The 19,299-nt window shown below is 40.4% G+C and overlaps 2 protein-coding genes across 3 annotated transcripts in view; both read left to right on the top strand.

Moving 5' to 3' along the window:
- Positions 1-65: 65 nt before the first annotated feature.
- itgb1bp1 (integrin beta 1 binding protein 1) lies at positions 66-4,178 on the top strand. 2 transcript variants are annotated; one of them, XM_019887261.1, is made up of 7 exons: positions 66-164; positions 1,555-1,673; positions 1,873-1,951; positions 2,031-2,161; positions 2,562-2,654; positions 3,356-3,505; positions 3,591-4,178. In XM_019887261.1, the coding sequence occupies exons 2-7, from the start codon at positions 1,602-1,604 to the stop codon at positions 3,660-3,662; spliced, it is 597 nt and encodes a 198-aa protein (XP_019742820.1). In that variant the 5' UTR covers positions 66-164; positions 1,555-1,601; the 3' UTR covers positions 3,663-4,178. The 2 variants fall into 2 exon arrangements, with proteins under 2 accessions (XP_019742820.1, XP_019742819.1); XM_019887260.1 differs by lacking the exon at positions 66-164 and adding an exon at positions 184-317.
- Positions 4,179-6,607: 2,429 nt separating this feature from the next.
- asap2a (ArfGAP with SH3 domain, ankyrin repeat and PH domain 2a) overlaps positions 6,608-19,299 on the top strand; it is a 51,701-nt gene continuing 39,009 nt past the window's right edge. The window contains exon 1 of the mRNA XM_019887203.1: positions 6,608-7,161. Coding sequence (XP_019742762.1) covers positions 7,036-7,161 — 126 coding nt within the window. The 5' untranslated portion in view covers positions 6,608-7,035. The remainder of the gene's footprint in view (positions 7,162-19,299) is intronic.

Genomic DNA, 19,299 nt, shown 5'->3' with positions numbered 1-19,299 from the left:
CCGGGACATATGTTCCGTTTCAGAATAATGATAATATTTTAGGGCAAATGACAACCGCATACTTAAGAATATATTAGAAGTGAAGACACGTGCAATTTTGTTGCTTTGATGTTCAGCACCTGTGGCAGCAGTCTACTTTTAGCTCCGTCATGGACTAAAGTTGGGTCAGTCTCCTTTAAGAAGCGTTGGGTGGAGGCTGTGAAACTACGAGAGAAGCTAAACTGAGAGTGAGTTTGAGCCGACAAACGCCCTGTTGCGGGCAGGCAGATTAACCAAGTTATGTTAATGGTACTCTAACGCGCCAACACTGTTGTCAGGTATGCATGTGCCGGATTGGTTTTAATAACGGCGATCTTTCAGCGGAGTGAAAGTTAATCAACTTGAGTGTTGAAACGAAAGCGACGTTGAGCGTGGGTGGCGAGTACTGAATGGTTTTCCTCGGTTGTTTGCGTTAATTTTAGACGCTGTTTATAACATCTTTATCCACGCTATCACGTGTAATTTGTGAATATATATTAAACTGCAGCTAACTGCAAGGGTGTAACAGATATGTGACTCCCTTAAATATTTTATGGCCACCTAAGGACGAGGCAACTTTGGGTCTGCAGGAACTGTCCCATGCTTAATTCTTATTCCCCAACACAATAAGAATCAGAATACTTTGTTTCGATTTGTGGGGGCCCATAAAACATATTGGAACACACTTTTGTGACTTTAGTTACCCTTTAAGTCATCATAATTTGAATTGCATTTCAATTGACTAATCAAATTATGATGATAATAATCGGAAATAAATGAGCCTATTTATGTGTTTTATTTTTTTCTGACTTGGTTGATTGACTGATTGATTAATTGAACCTTTATTCAAACATGTAGTACAAAAACAAACACATAACAATTTACAGTATATTCCACCGAAACGCTGTGTACTTTCAGTCTGAAAAGGAGTAAGAACTGAAACCTCTTTAAATCCGAAACTTTTACTACTTGTATAAGAGTAATTATCCATCCTGAAGTGCAAACTGAAATCCTAATTACATAAAAACAAAGCAAATTCAAACAAACGAAAATAATATGAGTTAATATTCAAAGTGTTTATTTATTTGTATTTTGTCATTTGTGAACACATTTTATTGTTTTAAATTACACTTCCAGGCCCACCAGTTCTTGATGGGTCACTTTGACAGATTTATTCCTCTCACATTTCATTTAATGGCTCTTTTCAATGTGCCAGATTGTCATGAAATAAAAGTGTATGAAAAAAGAGAATTAAACGTAACTTTAAAAAAACAACCACCAAAAGCAATCGATAAATTCATTAAATTCAATACAATTATTTCAGATTCAAGTTCAATGTTTTATTAATTAATTGACAGTTTCGAAAATTGTTCCACCTTTAAACTCAATAGTAAGTTGCGCTTATTTATCTTGCCACACAAAATGTAAAAATGAGGCACTCCATAAAGAAAACAAGATACTGAATAAAACACACATTGTGAAACAAAATATGAAGTATTCTGTAGTCTTCCATGATAAATGTTTGGTGGTGCTTAGGTTGGAGGTGGGCTGGGATGCGATGGTCCAGGATGCAAAAGTGAAAGATGTTTCGCAAGGTGAAAAAACGCCACAGCAGCAGTAGCTCTCAGAGCAGTGAGATCAGCACCAAAAGTAAGGTACGGTAACCGGACCCACTTTACATGAGTGTCCACCTACCAGACAAACATTAACTATCCCAACGCAGTCCTATTACATGTTGCACAAGAGATGTACAACATGTAAGAAGACTATTTTTAAAACATCTCTTCCTCTGAATCTCATTGTACCATGCAAATGTACCCAATGTCGTGGTGTTGAACTCTGTCTCTTCCATAGTCTGTAGACTCCAGTTTGGGGGGACTATCCAGGTCCAGTACAGTCGCCAGCCTCGACACAGACTCTACCAAGAGCTCGGGTCAGTGGGATTACATCATCCCGACCTTTTATTCAATCACTTATTATTTTATCGATGCCAACATGTATGACCTCCCTAGGAAACAACACATCTGAAACATGTGCAGAGTTCCGGGTAAAGTATGTGGGAGCCATTGAGGGATTGCAGTTTGACATGAGCAAGAAGCTCCAGGAACCTCTTGACCTCATCAACTACATTGACACCGCTCAGGTAAAAAAAAAAAAAAGTTAATCCAATATTGTATATTATAAGAGTTGTATGAAATCAAACCTGCCTTTATAAAAACATGACTGGTCAAGTTTTATTTTATTATAAGTCAGTATTGTGGCAACTATGTTGCCCCCCTTTCATGTGCAGTGGATATAAAATGTTTCCACCCCCTTGTTTAAATGCCAGGTTTACAGTCTAAACTGTAATTGCCTCTGGAAGCTAAAGTCTACCCTTCATTCATATCTTGTTTTATTTCAATTCCATTGTGGTGATGTATAAGGGCAAAGTGATAAAAATTTTGTCATTGCCTAAATACTGTATATTTGTACCTAACATGTTTATTCTACTTTATTTGTACATATTTTTATCTCTCTTATTTATTTATTCATTTATTTATTAGCAAGATAGAAAGCTGCCGTTTGTGCCACGAGATGAAGAAATGATCCTGGTTGTGTCGAAACACGGAGTGAAAGTGGCCTCGCTCGACCAGTATGTGAGTCCTTCTTGTTTCTTTAACAAAGCAAAGGGAGTCATCTATTCATCTATATTGTGTGTTAGAAATTCAAGTTTTAGCCAGTAGTTTATTTGTCTTTTTAATTTGACTTCTTTTTTTTTTTATCTCACCACTGACAGAGGACAGTGTAAAAAATAGCACCTTCCTGGCTGCTCACTACAGTATGATTAAATAGGGACAATAAATCCACATCTGTGATAAAGAAGCTAAATGTAATGTATACCCCAAAATCACATCTGTTGGTGTTTATGTCGCGACTCATCTGCCAGTGACAAGTAGTAATATCCATCGGTCTTTTCGTTATATTTTCTTGTGTTTAACCTCTTTTTACAGAGCATTGATTTTGTGAAGGTACAATATGCACAATTCTATCGGCTGTAATTACAGTTTAAGTGATGAAACCCTACCATGAATACAGTAGTGATAATCTAGCAGAAATTGGCAGACCGACAAAAAGGTGAGTAACTTCCTCTTGATACGACAAGAAGGCAGCAAATCACTACACTTCTCAATCCATTTGTTGTTCAGTGATTCATTTTTACACCCATTATACCTAAAAAAAACATTTCTGTTGTGACTTGATGAGGGCAAGAATAATAAAAATCATCGTTATTATTATGAGGATGATTATTTTGATATATTATTCCTCCGATGATTATTTTGATATACTATTCCTCCAGGATGTGTTGCACCGCCACCCTCTCTACCTGATCATGCGCATGTTGTGCTACGACGATGGCCTCGGCACTGGGAAGAACCTCCTGGCCCTCAAAACCACCGACCCTGAACAGGAGGGGTGCAGCATCTGGGTGTACCAGTGCAGCAGCTCTGTGAGTGCCAGCGAATAAATGCATATGTGCTATTTTTAAAAAAAGGCAATACTTGATTGCTGTTTTCGTTTTCTATTGTAAACAGGAGCAGGCTCAGTCCATCTGCAAGGTGCTTTCAGCTTCCTTTGACTGTGCGCTTGCATCAGACAAGTCGTGAGGATGGCGGGGGAAAAGTAAAACTAGTAAAGGGAGACAACCATGACTGACGAATGCAAACCTTTTTCTTTAATCGAAGTTTTTTTTTTGTTTGTTTGTTTGTTTTCAGTAGATACTACCTTAATGGCATTCAATATCTATCCACTGACCACCACACAAAAAATCTGATTTGGACTTTCAGTTCAAGTTGAAATCTGCTGGGCAACAAAATGAAATGGTTGTATTTATTTCAAAGTATTTCAGGTGTTTAGTTGTTTGGTACAACATATGCCACAAAGCGGTAGATTGTGTCTATGTAGAAAGGCATTCATATTGGTACGAGTCTTTGAAATGTGGCCGCTGGTCCTTAATTTGTGAGACTTGAATTTATTAATAGCACACGTTTTGTATTTGTGACCAATAATATAAGAAAAGAAATTGCGCTATGTCCTCTTTTATTTTATCCTTCCGCCATTGTCACTTTCACCCATTTGTTGTTTGAAAATGTTTGTGACATTAAATGAGTGAAACTTCATAATTTTGAGTGCGCTTCTGTTTTGCCCTCAAATGTCCACCAGAGGGGGCGCTTGATGTGTACATGTAGTACTTTTCTTAAGACTACAAGACTATTTTGCATGTACTGTACTAAAAAAACTAAAAATCAGAATGTAACTACAATATTTATTTCAACATTTATTTTAAAAAGTAACACAGTATAAGTTTAGTTATCCTAAGATAAGATCATCAAAATAATGTCAGAATGTAACTACAATATTTATTTCAAAATGTATTTTAAAAAAATAACACTATAAGTTTAGTTATCCTAAGATGAGATAATCAGGATATTAAAACCCCCTGTCAGTTGTTCACTGGGAACTATACCTTTATACTATAGAGGTATAGTTCCCAACGTTGGTACTTTAAAGTACCAACGCCATGACCTATAAGTACATACTGAGCATTTTTGCTCAGACTCCTATAGCATTGGATAGCATAAGACTCCGTTGCACCTCTGGGAACCTCATGACGAGGTGGGTGTGTTGCAAGCCAAGAATGTCATGCACGTGGTGTGTTTATTTTAAACAATCTGTACCTGGTGTCGATAATTGTGTCAAGTTTAAACTGGATTTTGCTTGATGTAGAATGCATGTTATGGTTTGGTTTGCAAGCGAGCACCTTGCTATCCATGACACATCTCCATCCCCACAAATGGAAGAAGTAAATGCATTTACAGCATGGAAGTGATGATTTGGGGAAACGTTTCAATGTAGTCTCACTGAGAGAAATGTGAAGTAGAGTCCCTAAAGTAATTCAATATTACTGGTTGAATTTTCGCTTTGATGTTTTATAAAAATCCCTTGGAAATAATGAGCAATGGCTTATGACTGGCATGAAAATGATCAGAGAAGCGTGCTTATATTTTTACCATTTTATTTTGTTGACATAAACTTTGACCTGTAAAAATTGTATATGGTAGTCTGTCTCATACACTGTACTGAGCAACCAGACCATTTCTTTCCTATGTTGCGAGGAGTTAAATTTGCTGTCCTGTGGTTATTACACTTTTCCTCTTTGCCCTCAGTCGTCCTAATCATGGGAATCCATCTATGGTGGTATTACACATAAAACAAAAAAGACAAAGAAAACATGACCGAATTTAGGCCATTTGACGCAGAAGCCTATATAAGTGGAAAGCTGGACGTTCTGCTGGCCTCTAACTGAGCTACTGTGAATCTGGATCGCAGATGATAAGGCAGTTGAGGCCTGTGTGTGTGTGTGCGTGTGTGTGCATTTTAATTTCATAAGGCAGTTGAGGCCCTCGTGCTAGTTCAAATCTAGAGCGCTTCATTTAGTAGCTTGCCAGGATACGCTGCAGAACTGCAAGAATGTGTGAACACTGCCCACTTTGTGATTTGAAGTCTGGTTAGGCTGCTCTGACACTATTTATATGAGTTGCCCTGCCTTGGGTTGGAAACATCTTTTTTTAATCCCAAACCCAAGGAAAATGCATAGTACACAGAGCGAAGAAAATTGGTCTGGTAAATAGTGACAAGCAGTGTGCAATGCTCTTCTGTAACCATAGTTTGTTCAAGGGGGGGAAAATAAATAACAGCACATGATGAGTAATAATTACAGCATCAGGGTAGTAGATCCTGTTTATCCTGTTCTTCGTTGTTCACAGAAGTGTGCATCACAATGAATGAACATCGTTGTGTTTTTGTGTCTCTAGTGATACTTTCAGGCACTAATCAATACATAGGGCAGCACATACAGGAAGTGTACATTAACTTAATTCCCCTCACGAGAGAAATAAAGTACAGCATGCTATTTGTTTAATTTGGATTTTTAAAACATATGTTCCACATTGTCAGGGAAATTTGATCATAGGAAGAAGCCATAAACCAAAGTGTTAAAAAAATAAATAATCCCCAGTGCGATTGATAAAATGATCTATACAGTATATCTAATAAAACATTTAGGAGTTTTTAGGAAGAGTTTTTCGAGTCTAGCGACAGTATTCTGTCATAGTGAGGTAAAAGAGTAAAAGATGGAGAGAAGATAATTAATGAATGCTTTATGTATATGTATGTATGTATAAAAATGTATTTTTATTTTAAAACAAACCAAAATGTCACTAAAATGAGGCATTCAAGTACTACAACAAATAACGGCGTAACCAATGCACTGAATAGAAAGTTTGGGATTGTAAAACATTAACATAAACAACGTTACAAGGGAATGAGCACACAAGAATAAAAACTTAGATCTTGGACAGCGGAATTTCCTTTTAATCGCCTTCCGGAGTTGTCCATATAGTTGGTATATTAACTGTCATTTAAATTGGTACATGAAGGTAGCATAAAGTCACGCCCATGCCAATTTTGATTGGCTCCCGCTTGCTAGCTGCAGTTTCCTATTGGCTGCTGTTGGTCCATTGAATCCCCTCCTCTACCTTTGTGGATTTCTTGCGCTCCGAATGAACGCGATTTCTTGTTGTTTCCGGAGGCTCACTGTTGTGAGCTCCTCTTACCCTCTAAGGTCCCACGTTTGGAGACAAGGGAGGACAATAGACTTCACGGAGGGAACTTCAGTTCCTACATCGAATCGAGAGTCAACCATTTAACCCGAATGGAGTGGCGGTACTTCAACTGAAAGGCAGCCAGAGGTTAAGAAATCTACCCGTGGAGCACCGTGTTAGGGACCGAGCGTTGTCCGAGATATACCCAGACATGGTTCACTGCCAGCCGAATTCGCCAAGGACTCTATTACCGCTTCTATAAACTTTTTTTTTTTTTTTTAATACCAGAACCGAGAAGGAGGCATAGTTGAAAAAGAGCGCGTCTTCTCCTGTTTATCCGGCAGAAAAGGGGGGAAAGGTATTGGGAGTATTAATTATGCCTGACCAAATCACAGTATCTGAGTTTGTGGTGGAGACCAATGAGGACTACAAGTCACCCACCGCTTCCAACTTTACCACCAGGATGCCCCACTGCAGGAACACCGTAGCTGCACTGGAGGAGGTGAGTGCACCGAGTGGGAATGCAAACACACCATCCTCATCAAGTGGTGTTTCCCAACCTTTATTGAATCGGGCTGCATAGAATAAATTGGAAAAAAATCTCACGACGCATCACCAAACTAAAGTTGATACACAGGTTAATTATGTACCTTCTGCCCTCTAGTGGATGAGAATGTAATTATCCTACCACACAATATACATTGTCGGCAACGATAGTTGGCCAAAGAATATTTTTCATAAATAGTTTTTGTACCAATTAAGTAGAATCGTAACATATAACCTGACTCACTTACTTTAAAAATACTTATTGCTCATGTAAATGCTGTTAGTTTTCCCACAACACCATGCATTGCCATATTGCATGCCAACAACACATTCCAGTATTTTGTTTCGGTACTTTTAGACCACTGATTTTCAAAGAGTAGCACTTTGGGTAACTGTAGCGCAGTGCTTCTCAATTATTTTTTTGTTACGACCCTGAGGAAGAAGATCATATTTCACACACACACAATTCTCCGCTGTAACTATAAAAACTATCATTTGTAGATTAAATTGTTATGAATCCAAAAGAAATATAAATATTTAATAACATTGTTTATACTACCTGCACACACTCTGACAATAAGAGCGCCACTACCACCTACTGCAGTGAATATGCTATTACAGTTTATTCTAGTATGGCCGAAAAAGCATGTTTCCAAGGGTAACCCACAAGTCCTCCACAAACCTATCCATGACTTTGGGTGAGTGGCGGGGACACCCTAAACTGGTTGCCAGCTAGTCACAGGGCACATGTTGACAAACAACCATTGACACTCACAATTACAGCTATGGACAATTTGGAGTCTTTATTTGAACCTAAAATGCACTTTTTTTTTTTTTTTTTGCAACCCACGTTTAATCCATGAGAATGGAATTAATGACATCCATTCTTATGTTGTACAAATTAATGTGTATCAATTAAAACTTCACATGACTAACTGTAAACGCAGATTTCTTGTGTTGGATCTCATTAGGTTGTGCAGGTGTACCTCATGAGTGAGTGTACGCAACATTCAAAGAACCCGATGATTTGCTTACACACACTGAGTGGAAACGTTTCTATACTGACTTAACAAGATTCCTCACTGTGCAAATATGATGCTGCTGTTCCGTTTTTTTACGGTTGCATTACGCTCTGTTTGTGTGTACACAGAGAAGCACTTTAGCGCAACAATATTATTTGGTTCCATGCAGGTTTTCTGGAGGTGGGGGCTTCCGTTTCGTTCCCTGTCTGCGTCCCTCTCCCTTGTTAGAGTTTCCCGACTTTGTGTGCTCCACGGCTTCGAGCCTCGCCCAACCCCGGTGGTAAAAATAGAATTTCCCACATGAGTTGGTTGGCAGCTGGTGGTGTGTGTACTGTATGTATATGTGTGTTCGTGTGTCTCTGCCTCGCCTCGATAAGACGTCAGGTGACGTGGGCCAGTTGGTCTCTTCCTCTCTGCAAATGTTTTACCTGTAAAACAAGCAAACTGCAGACAAACCTCTGAGAAAGAACACCAAAGGGAGGCAATTGCACTTGTCTTTGTTGTGTATGTTTCACTTTTAATCCATAAGGGTTGGTATCCAAATTATTATATTCTTTTTAATTTGTACCACGATGACTGAGAATGTTTTATTAAAATAAAAGCCATTTTCATCAAAATTGCAAGACGTACTGACGAGTACTCAAATGAAAGTGCTGATATTCGGTCTGAAAAAAAAGTGACAATGATGCATCTGTAACTCTTAGTAAAATGTAAAAACAATCAAAAATCGATTACATATGTTGACACTGGACTTTTGTCGTTCTTAACCTCAGTTTTTTTTAACAGTTCAGCATTCTTAACTGTCGAACAAGTGGAAGAAATAGCAAAAGACCATCTCCAAAAAAAAGAAAGCAAAACCGAATGAAAGTACTTGGTCACATTATTTTCTTCTCCAAAACACTCTTTGTTGTGATGCTGCTCACTTTGGAGTAAGTGTGGCAAATAAGCCACAAAAAAAAAAAAAAAGACAAAAAAAGGCACGGTTAATCCTTTAATACTCTCCTAACTGAGATTGCTGAAGGTGTCACGTCATGCTAGAAGGCGATTTGAACTTATGTGCAACTTTCCTTGAAAGTGTTGGTCACATTTGGAAATAACTTCAGTAGTTCCGCTATTCTCGGCGCCTTCCACCTTCAGATTGTATAAACATTTCCGAGAGACAACATTTTTACTTTTTTCTTTTTTACCTAAGGCTAATCCGCATCTGGGCTCAGTGTCAACAGCTTCACCTTAAGCTGTCTGAGCTTCCACGCCTAGGTTTGTTTGTATTTTTACACCGGCAGACACCTGCTCAGGCTGGCACGTGCACCGCGAACATCATCACCTGGCTATACACCGTTGCTGGTTTATAATTAATCTGCTTTCGGGGTTATTTCTATTCCACTTGAAGGAAAATGTGTCAGTTGAGTGTGTGAAATTGGGGAGACGTTACTGCTGGTCTCTGAACCAGTTTGAATAGAATTGGGCAGCTTTGTTTCAAAGTGTCGCTGTTGACTCTGCTCAACTGTTGTTATTTGATGTTGACCTAGCGGTGCTCGGGCTCAGCCGACACAAGGCCTGATTGTAAGCGGTCGCTTCAGCCTGTGGTGGCGAAGAAATAGCACAAGTGTTTGGGGAATGCTTGCATTCATTGTGGTTTGCTCCACAAACATTCACAAACGCACGTTGACATCATTCATCTTTTGCAAATGCATTTTTTTACGATGTACGTCTTCGTTGATGCATTTCCTGAAGAATGCAAACATTGAATCAACATTTTTTGAATGTTTTGTACATAATCCGTAGATGCAAGTATGCCAAGTTTCTGGAAAAAAAAAATAAAAAATTGAAAAGGGGTACATAAACTTTTTAGACCTAATGTACATGTTGTGGACCATACCAGCAAACTTTTCACAGTTCTGTGAAGCATTTGCGTGGATCTGAACGTCAGCTATTTAGCATTGTATGCAAAATCGGTGATCGGCTGTTATGTCATAATTTGCTGATTGATCAATGATGTCATTGATTGTATCTGAAAAATAGAACATCACAGCGAACACATACTCGTTCACTCCAGGGACGTTCTGTGCTGCCATTGTTATAATCAAAGGTTTCTCGGCATATACAGTCGGAATTTTTTACCAATTGTATATTTTTTGGGTGGTGGTGCGGGGGAGGGTGTTTTTCCATTTTGTCTCTATGTTTATTTACAAGCACTACAAAAAAAAAATTAATGAATCGATATAGAATCCGAAATAACTAGATGACGACCATTGCATTGGTTGCATTTTCACTCATTTGATGCAGTCTCTGTATCTTGTGTCGGTCTAGCAGTTGAAAATAAAGCCCTTTAACGTGTATATTCAACTTTTTACCCTGACAGTTGAGGATGGGCTAGTAGTGGTCTTCTATCATGTTGTTAGGAGCCACGTCATTTGAAAAGATTGCGTCTTCTGGCTTAGCGCCTAATTTGATATTGACTGTTTTTTTGATGTGAATTTGAAAGAAGTCATCTATAGAGGATGATAATACTGTACTCTCAACTTCCTTTCAACCTTCTGGATTTATTTCCAAGGAAGTCAAATCCTTTAAGTGATGACATTGCGTCTGTTTGGTTTCCACAAAGGTTTTTCTTCGGTGCAATTTGTTAACGAAGGGGATTAATTGGGTTGTGTTATGTGATTAATGCATAAGTCTGTTGTACCAGATGGCTTTCAACATCCGGTTTGCTTTGAATGGGCACGGGAGATAGAAGTTGTGGAGCAATCAGGGCAGGGTCTTATCTCATGGATGCTTTTTTTTTTCTCTCCTAAATGTGTCAGAAAACTAGAATTCATTCAACTAAATAGTTATCTGGTAACATGACTGAAGTTGTTGACACAAAAGGAATCAGACACAAAGTATGTGTTGCCTGTGTTTGTTCACATACATTATTTACATTGGTTGTCGTGCAGGTCGTTGCTCTTGGTGAAAATATATTTCTTGCTCGGTCGGAACAAAACCATTAACATTATAACGCATTGCATTCACAAAGTAATGTTTGGAAAGTATGTATTGTCCAAAACGAAATTCAAGGTTGGATAAACTATCCCATATTCAATACTCACTGGGTCGCTCGATTTAAAGCAACCTCTGAGGGTTTTTTTTTTCACAGTACTTAATTTTACCCTCAATTTGCATCCAGCGTGAGAAATTAGGCTCATAATCTTAAACAAGTGGTTCTTAGGTGCAATTTCATAGAGCTCGTGTGTGTGTGTGTGTGTGTGTGTGTGTGTGTGTGTGTGTGTGTGTGTGTGTGAGTGTGAGTGTGTACTGTATTTGCATGTATGCGCTTGTGTGTGCCGGTGCTTGTAAAACCACAGTGGTAAAAACCTGTTTATCTAGTAAGAGGATGTTGGGCTTTGTGTGACGACCCCTCCCCTTTGCGCTTCTGTAAAGTCTGACTTTTCCATCTCCTCTCTGGCCTGATCGAAGCCCAATCAATTTGATCGTGGGAACATTTTGTCAGAAGAACGAGAGGTTGTCCGCGGAACTACAAATGAAAGCCATTGTTGACGAATACCTGAAAATGGCAGCGGTGGTGGTTATTTCGTCCTGTTATGTAGATTGAATGGATTGTGTGTCAGTGCGACGTTATTATAATTTGGAAACAAAGAGTCCCTTCATATTTTATGATGTCATGCAAAAAAAATACCATAGCCTGGGTTTTCTACACCAGTATCAGCATGATGTGGACCTACGCTCGTCATACATGCATTTTGTCACGCTGACACCGGCAGTTGTCCTCTAAAGTGGTTGGTTGACCTACGAAATCAATAACCTGACACAGTAATACCAGTGGAAGCTTATATCATGAAACCAATGAATATCATTAAACCAAGATTTGACTTAATCAAAGCCGTAAATGCTCCCCCCCCCCTTTACATTCACTCACTCACATTCACAGTTATAAACGTTTTGGAAAATGGTTGGTCAAATTGGAGCTTTTCTGTTTTCATTTACAAAACGGTCTTGCATAAACAGCCCCAAGGTGGGAGTGGCATTTCAATTACCGGTATTTTTTTTCGGTTTCTGTCAGTAGCTGTCAAACATTTAAATACAAAGCCTTTTTTGCGTTCTCTGCTTTTTACGCAAAATGATTTGACTGCACAACCTCCATTCAAAGGAGGAGTTGAGAATACCCCCAGGGTTTGAGTTGACCTCCATGTGGAGTATTGATCTTGGATAGAATGCTTCCACCTTCGCTTGGGGAATATCTGTCTGAGGCTTGCCCCAGTTCCGGAATGTTGTCAGGCAGAGCAACACCCAAAGTGATGCACAAAAGACTTGTCCTATCCCTAACACATCTGCTCCCCAGGAGCAGCCACTTTTACCTCAGGCCGATGGCAGACATTTCTTTGTTTTCTGGCTGAGGCCACTCACGACTGCACTCAGGATTCTGGGTTAGCCCATCGTAAATCCTGACTGTGGCCATGCTTGCCACACAGATTTTTAATTTTAAGTTTATATGTAATGCTCTATCATGTATAAACTTTTAAGGACGCCCGTATGATGCGAAGGCAAATTGACGTCTCCCTGTAAAATGTCTGAGACCTCAAGTGTCTGCTGACGACAGCAATCCTTTCACTTGTGACTTCGCACATATGAAATCGATCTGACTTGAGTCAAAAGGGGTGTTCACACGGCACACATTTGCAATGGTGCTGCAATGGTGTAAATTTTGTGGAGCGTTCACATGTATAAAGCTGCTTACTAAAGAGAAGCATGTTAACCCTGGTGCAGCCCCACTTGCGTTCACACGGCAGTTTCTGCGGCCGTGCAATCCGAGTAATAATACGGAAATAAAACATGCGCATGTATAAAGTGTACTTCCTTTTCCCGCTTTGTTTGTGACATATCGAAAAAGCATGGTTTATACTTCTCCAGGCAAATCAACACTGTGGTCTAATAGGCACCGTAAAAGGATGAGAGAGAGAAAGGAAAGAAGTGCAAAATACCTAGGATGCAAGTTATGCAATACCCGTACGTAATCAACTCTTCTTAGGCGTAGCGAGTCTACCCCTGTAGCGTTCACACGTCCCATTTTATATCGGTGCTGCCTCGCAAACTAGCATTTACTCCGGAGTAAATTTTTAAACTACCCCCTGAGCAGGGTTAATTTGCTCCGGTTTAAGCTGTTTTCACAGGCTACACCGGTATAACTTTGTACGTGTGAACGCGCTATGGACGGCAGCGCCAGTGCTACACCGGAGTAAAAGTTGCCGTGTGAACACCTCTAAAGACTTGCAAAGGAGAGCTCAGTATTCAGGCTTTTTGTTGTGAAACAGTCCTCACTAATTCGTTCAAGACAGTCCATACGATAGCCCTTTGATCGCGCCGCCATCTCCACACAGCTGCAAACTGTAAATTTCTGTTTTGGAAATTATAGTTGCCTGACAAGTGCAGTGCTTGAGACACTTGACTTGCTTCATGTTTTTTCATCTCTGTTGAAAGGTTCGCTACCGAGTTTCCTATTGATAGCTGATATCTTCCACCTGATCCTGAACATGAATAATTCAGTGAATAGTTTCCTGAGCCCAAATCAAATTGTAAAGACTGCAGTAATTGTTTCTCTTTAGCGAAATTGAATCACATCTTTCAACCATTTTACTTCCCCGCTTGGTGTCCATATTTCTTGGCCCTAACTGCCTCGGTAAATTTATTTATAGTTAAGTCATTCATCAGGGGTCGTGGCTGCCGGTGGTGTCGAGTGGACTTCTAAAGGCGAGCATCATCAGTCCTCCAGCTGGCTATTATTTCCTCCAGCAGAGGTGCTTGACAGCGCTATGCCAGCTATGCAATGGTCAAACAAGATGCCTCACTGTTGATTTTGTAGTCGGATTACTGTGGAATACCTCTGGAAATGGTGATGGTATTCCCAGCATCAATTAGGCAACTGCTGGCACTGGGCTGTGAATGCCATACCAGCCTTTCAGATTCCAGATGGTTGGGCATAGCAACGTAATGAGGCTCGTTAAAAAAGCAAGTTGCTTTCTATGAACTCAAGCGAGTTCTTAGAGCAGTTTATGAGGTCCTTGTGTGAGCATGTCGAGCCTATTATAATTTTGCAGCCACAATGAAGCCACAATCAGGCTACCACTGGATTTCCTAGCTTGATTCATGCCCGCTGGCCACACTTAATAACTCTCTGCGCTGAATGACTGTTATTCTTGTTCACCACTAGCGGGTGCTTAAACGTCTCATTTAACGTGATCCATTTTGTGGCCAATGTGATGACACGAGGTGGCGAGTGTTCTCTCGTACATCTTGACCATGTGTTGGCTCTGTCGTCTTGTGTTGTTTCTGGGCTTTTTTTAACAGCTCAGTTCCTCCCATCCTCCAATGTTTGGCGGGAACGGTAGTGGCCACGCTGGGAGCAGCAGCTGCCGCCTTAGAACAGGTGGCTCGGAGGAAAGTTTTAACAAGGATTCAGACACGTGGATTATCAATGCGCAGGGAAATCCACATCTAATAGCCTTAGAGACACATGGATGGATGGACAGGCACTCACACATATTGCCTAAATGGTCAGTCGGTCCCAAGTGAGCAGATATGGCCAGTCTTGAGTACATCTCCTAAGAAGCTTAATGCTTCCTATAATTGCAATGGGATTCTGGCAGGATTAGCACAGTGTTTGTGTCTGGCTTCAGCCACACACGTCTATGTCCAGCACTGTGTTGATGAATATGCTGACAAAAAAGCAAGACTTGAGATTTATACAAAATCCTTGCTAAGAGTTAAACGGTTTTCACCTAGGAACTGTCTTTGTCATTTTACAATTTTGATTTGGCTAACTTGAGTACTGTTCTTAAAACCATTGAAAAACGTGTATCTTTGTCCTGCGCAGACAGTCACACAGCATGGTGAAATTAAAAACAATTTCATTACGATTTTGTGAGCACCGAGTCAAGAAAGAGCAGGCATGGAGAATGAGTGGCGAGGAAGTTGCCGTATTTCGTGAGCGTGATTCACAGCTGTTGAACTGTCACTCAAGATAGCATTGAGCAGCATGACCACCGGATTGACTAGCCATGTTCATTTTTTTTTTCTGTTGGAGCAGAAGGAGGAGCCAATCCGCTTCTCTGCTCGAACCCGGTCCGCTCTGAACCCCAAAAAAGCTATAAGTCTTGCTAATTTCTAAACTAACCGAAGATTGACATGGCCTACGCGTTTAACACCGGAATTAAGTGCTCAGGTGATTGAGTACATGTTTCACAGACGTCTGGCTAGAACCGCATTCAAGCCGAGTGTATCCAATTTGGATACACAGCAAAATAATGAGTCAAATAAATCAATGTCGAAGTAAAGACATTTAAAATAGAAAACGTATCTTAGTATAAATATTTATAATATCAATAATGTTTCACAATCGAGTCCTGAGTGTTGATTATGACTTCTGAAGTCTGTGCGATAAATGTTCTCAAAATGACATCAAAGTAGATGAACCTTTTTTTTTTTTCTTACATCAATTCAGCTTTGCTTCTAGACAAGAAAATACAGTTTTCAGTTTTACGCAATGTTAATCTAAGAAAATTTTGATGATACAAAAAAGAAAAAGAATATTGTCATATTTTATTGTTCAATAAAAACATTGCTTCAGGTCCCTGGCATTAACCTGCCCCAAAAAAGCTCCCACTGAATTCATAAATTGCCCCTCAAATGAAAAACTATATTTTGAACCTTGCAAACTACTTTTGTTTAAAAAAAACAAAAAACTTTAAAGTCAGGGATGAGCTGCTCTTATGCTCTGCTGTTGACTAATTTTTGCCAAACTACTTTTCAGTGTTTGTTTGGCACTAAGTCATTCCTGTATGGTTCTTGGTTGGAAGTAAGAGCCATTGCAACAGCCCAACTTTTACTGTCGAGTTTGCATTATCATGTAGAGACGGACTCTATCAAGGCCTTCATTTTGCAGAAGCTTTCTCTCTGGCCTCTTTCAAGGGCAAAGGTTACCGTCTGTACCTAATCAGTGCAAAGCCACAATCTTCACCAGTGGTTTATGAGAAAAGTTCAAACGCTCAATTTGACGCTGGTGAATGAGACTTGGTGGTGGTGGTGTGAGTGTGTGTGATTTTGTGTGTGTGTGGGGCGGGGGGGTCAAAAGGACATGACATGCTTCTCATCCATCAGTCTGTCCTCTCCCAGATTTCTCGAGACAACCTCTGTTGCCGTCTATTGTCCTCTGATGGGCTGCACTTCGTCATTAATGAACTCCACCATTGATTTCGAGTCCCGGCCACTCTTGGGGCTGTTTACGTGGGCGAGTGGGAGGGTGACTCCTTACAAGATGTGATGTCTTGGTGGCACTTTCACTCCAAGATGTGAGCCAGAATTCTTCTCTCTCGGGAGAAGTTTTACCATTGGTCAAGGGAGGCTCTTTGAGCAGTCTGAATGAAATTTGGTTCACGGAATTACAACAAACAAAATGATACAAAGTATCATCCGCATTTGCTGCATAGTTATTTTGGGGAGCGTGGCTTCAAGTAAAATGGTTTGCTTGGTGATCAAATGGCACAGGCGAATCCAGCTGTCATTTGATGATTGCTTTTTGGAGAGACAGTGAATCCATCAACTCCCGCAAAGAAGTTGCAAGATCGGCATACTCCGGCCTCCTCCCTTTTCTTTTAACTGTAAAATTGCTTGATATCAGAGCAGATTAGAAGCAGATATGCATGCACCATTTCCCTTGCAACTCTCCCGAACGCTGTCACGCTCCATTTAAGAGTGCAGGAACAGCTCCCGCTGCTGCTTTGACACCGTGGGGTTTATGCATATGTTCATGTGAAAGAGCCAACGTGAATCTCCAAGGTGACTTCAGCTGTTTTCTCCTTTCAAAAAGCAGCACATTTGGTTCCGCCAAACATACTTTGATGAGTCTCCTGCTGCTTCATCACCTTTTTAAAATACTCCAAGAGTACAAGTTGCCAACGGATCTTTACCATCTTCGTGTTTCATCATCTCACGGATGGGATTGAAGTATGCTCTTGTGCTCATAACTCACTCATGCCCAGAATGATGGAAAAGGCAGGGTAGAAACGCCTCAGTCGCCTGGGAAAACCAAACGAAACAAATGACCCACCCGGGTCCTCTAACCTTGTAAAATGCGAAACGTCTCAGCAGTCAACATGAGAGTTTTTTTTTCTTTGCACTGCAGCTGATGTTGACATCCCGGCGTGACTTTTGGCAGCTTGCGGTAGGCAAGGAGCTGCTGCTCTCTTGATAGAGGTTGTTGAGGAACAGTAAAGTACGACCAGAAGCAAGATGGGACATTTAAGCAACTTAGGAGTTGTGCAGAAAGACCTTGACAGTTGACATTGACAAAACCTTAAGTGAAACATTTCGCTGTGCAAAACTTAGCCCTGGGTGATTGACTGGTTAGCGCGTCGGCCTCACGGTGGAGAGGTGCAAGATTCAATTCTGGCTCCGGCCTTCCTGTGTGGAGTTTGCATGTTCTCCCCGTGGCTGCGTGGAATTTCTCCGGGTACTCCGGTTTCAAACTCATTTTGGAGTGGATGATTAGGACAATTAGAAATGATGTTACAATTCCTCAGGACCTGTCCATTATCAAAGGACATGAGCTGCTGACTTTCTGATATTTTTCCAGCAGTTTCGATAAGTCTACTGAGGCGATTCCTTTTGGACAATTTCAGGTTTCCAAAATTACCCCAAATATTAATTTTCTCGCTCACTTCTCTTACAGAAAAAATGTTTTGTGGATATCCCCCCCTCCCCCCCCAATATTTGAGTTGTATCACATGCACTGAAAATCAAGTTAGGCCTCTTCCTCTTGCTGCCTTCATCAGACTTTCCAATGACTTACCCGGGAACAGAACATGTTTGTAACAGCCTGACTGTAGCGTAGTGTCATCTCTTCCGCTTTCTGCCCGTGGGATTATTCCGGGCCTGCGAGGTGGAACTGTATACTTGACATATGTTTTGAATGAGTCACAGCTTTTCTGCAGGGTGAACACTGCTGTGTTTACACTCAGTGCCAACATGTGGAGTTGTGGAAAGCAGTTTTGACTGACTAGGAGAACTCAGGTGGAGAACAGCCGTGCAGTGTACTGCATCTTCGTGTGTCCTTCAGGATGCTCCCCATTCAATATGTGCATATAGTTTGACCACGTTTGGCACATTTTGAGCAGTTTTTGTTGTTTTTCATTCCCTAAAACATCTTGCAATTCATTGACTTAAACGTTATAAGATGTCTTCACCAATATGTACGTCCACCAATTAAATGGGATAATGAAATGCCAGACTGCTGCCTTCTAATTGCCTGATCTCATCTACCTCTTACGGCAAACTGTTTACTCACATGACTGCCAGGCTTAATGGGTTAAATAAGGTCAGGACTAGAGTTGCCAAGTCAGATCAGACTGAGGAAGGTTCTTTTGAACTGTTTGTGTTTTCGTTTCTCTGTTTATGTACATGCAGAATTCCGACTGGGTCTTTGAAGAAAGTGGTATACCATCTTGCGTTGCAGACATGTTGTCATCGCAGGTACAAACAATGTCTGTCAGTCATTCCATCATGCAATCGTCCAGGAATGTCTTCAAAGGCGAGGAAAGCAACAGTTAAACAGCACAGCTGGATTGGAGCTGCTATTGTCAGTGATACTTCATTGTAAAAAAATAAAAAATAAAGCGGGGAGGGGGGGACATTAAATTAACAAAAATATTTTACACATATGTGTGATAGACTTCAAATTTGTCTGGACAATTTAATAACAATAAGAAAAAACAGTAATGGCCACCTCAATCTCATTGCAAAGTTACACCAAACCTGTGCAACCAAATTTCACAAAAAGTTGATGATTTGACATAAGGGGCCAAGAACGAGCCCATTCAGATTTGGTTAAAGGTAACGATTGGGGAATGAATTTTCATATTTTTCAATTCCAGACCTCTTGCACTGGGCCCAATTGAGGGTGGTTGTGTTGTCGATAGCAGCGAGCATTCATTTGGTAATGTGTATGACCAACATCTCCAGGACTGAAGCGCAACACTATCAGCTGATGAATGAGTCATCATTATTTGGAAAATTCAACCTTGGCG

The sequence above is a fragment of the Hippocampus comes genome, unplaced genomic scaffold, assembly GCF_001891065.2.
Source record: "Hippocampus comes isolate QL1 unplaced genomic scaffold, H_comes_QL1_v1.1 scaffold176, whole genome shotgun sequence".
Taxonomy (NCBI): domain Eukaryota; kingdom Metazoa; phylum Chordata; class Actinopteri; order Syngnathiformes; family Syngnathidae; genus Hippocampus; species Hippocampus comes.
The sequence above is the reverse complement of the archived record's forward strand: the minus strand, read 5'-3'. Positions and strand labels throughout refer to the sequence as shown.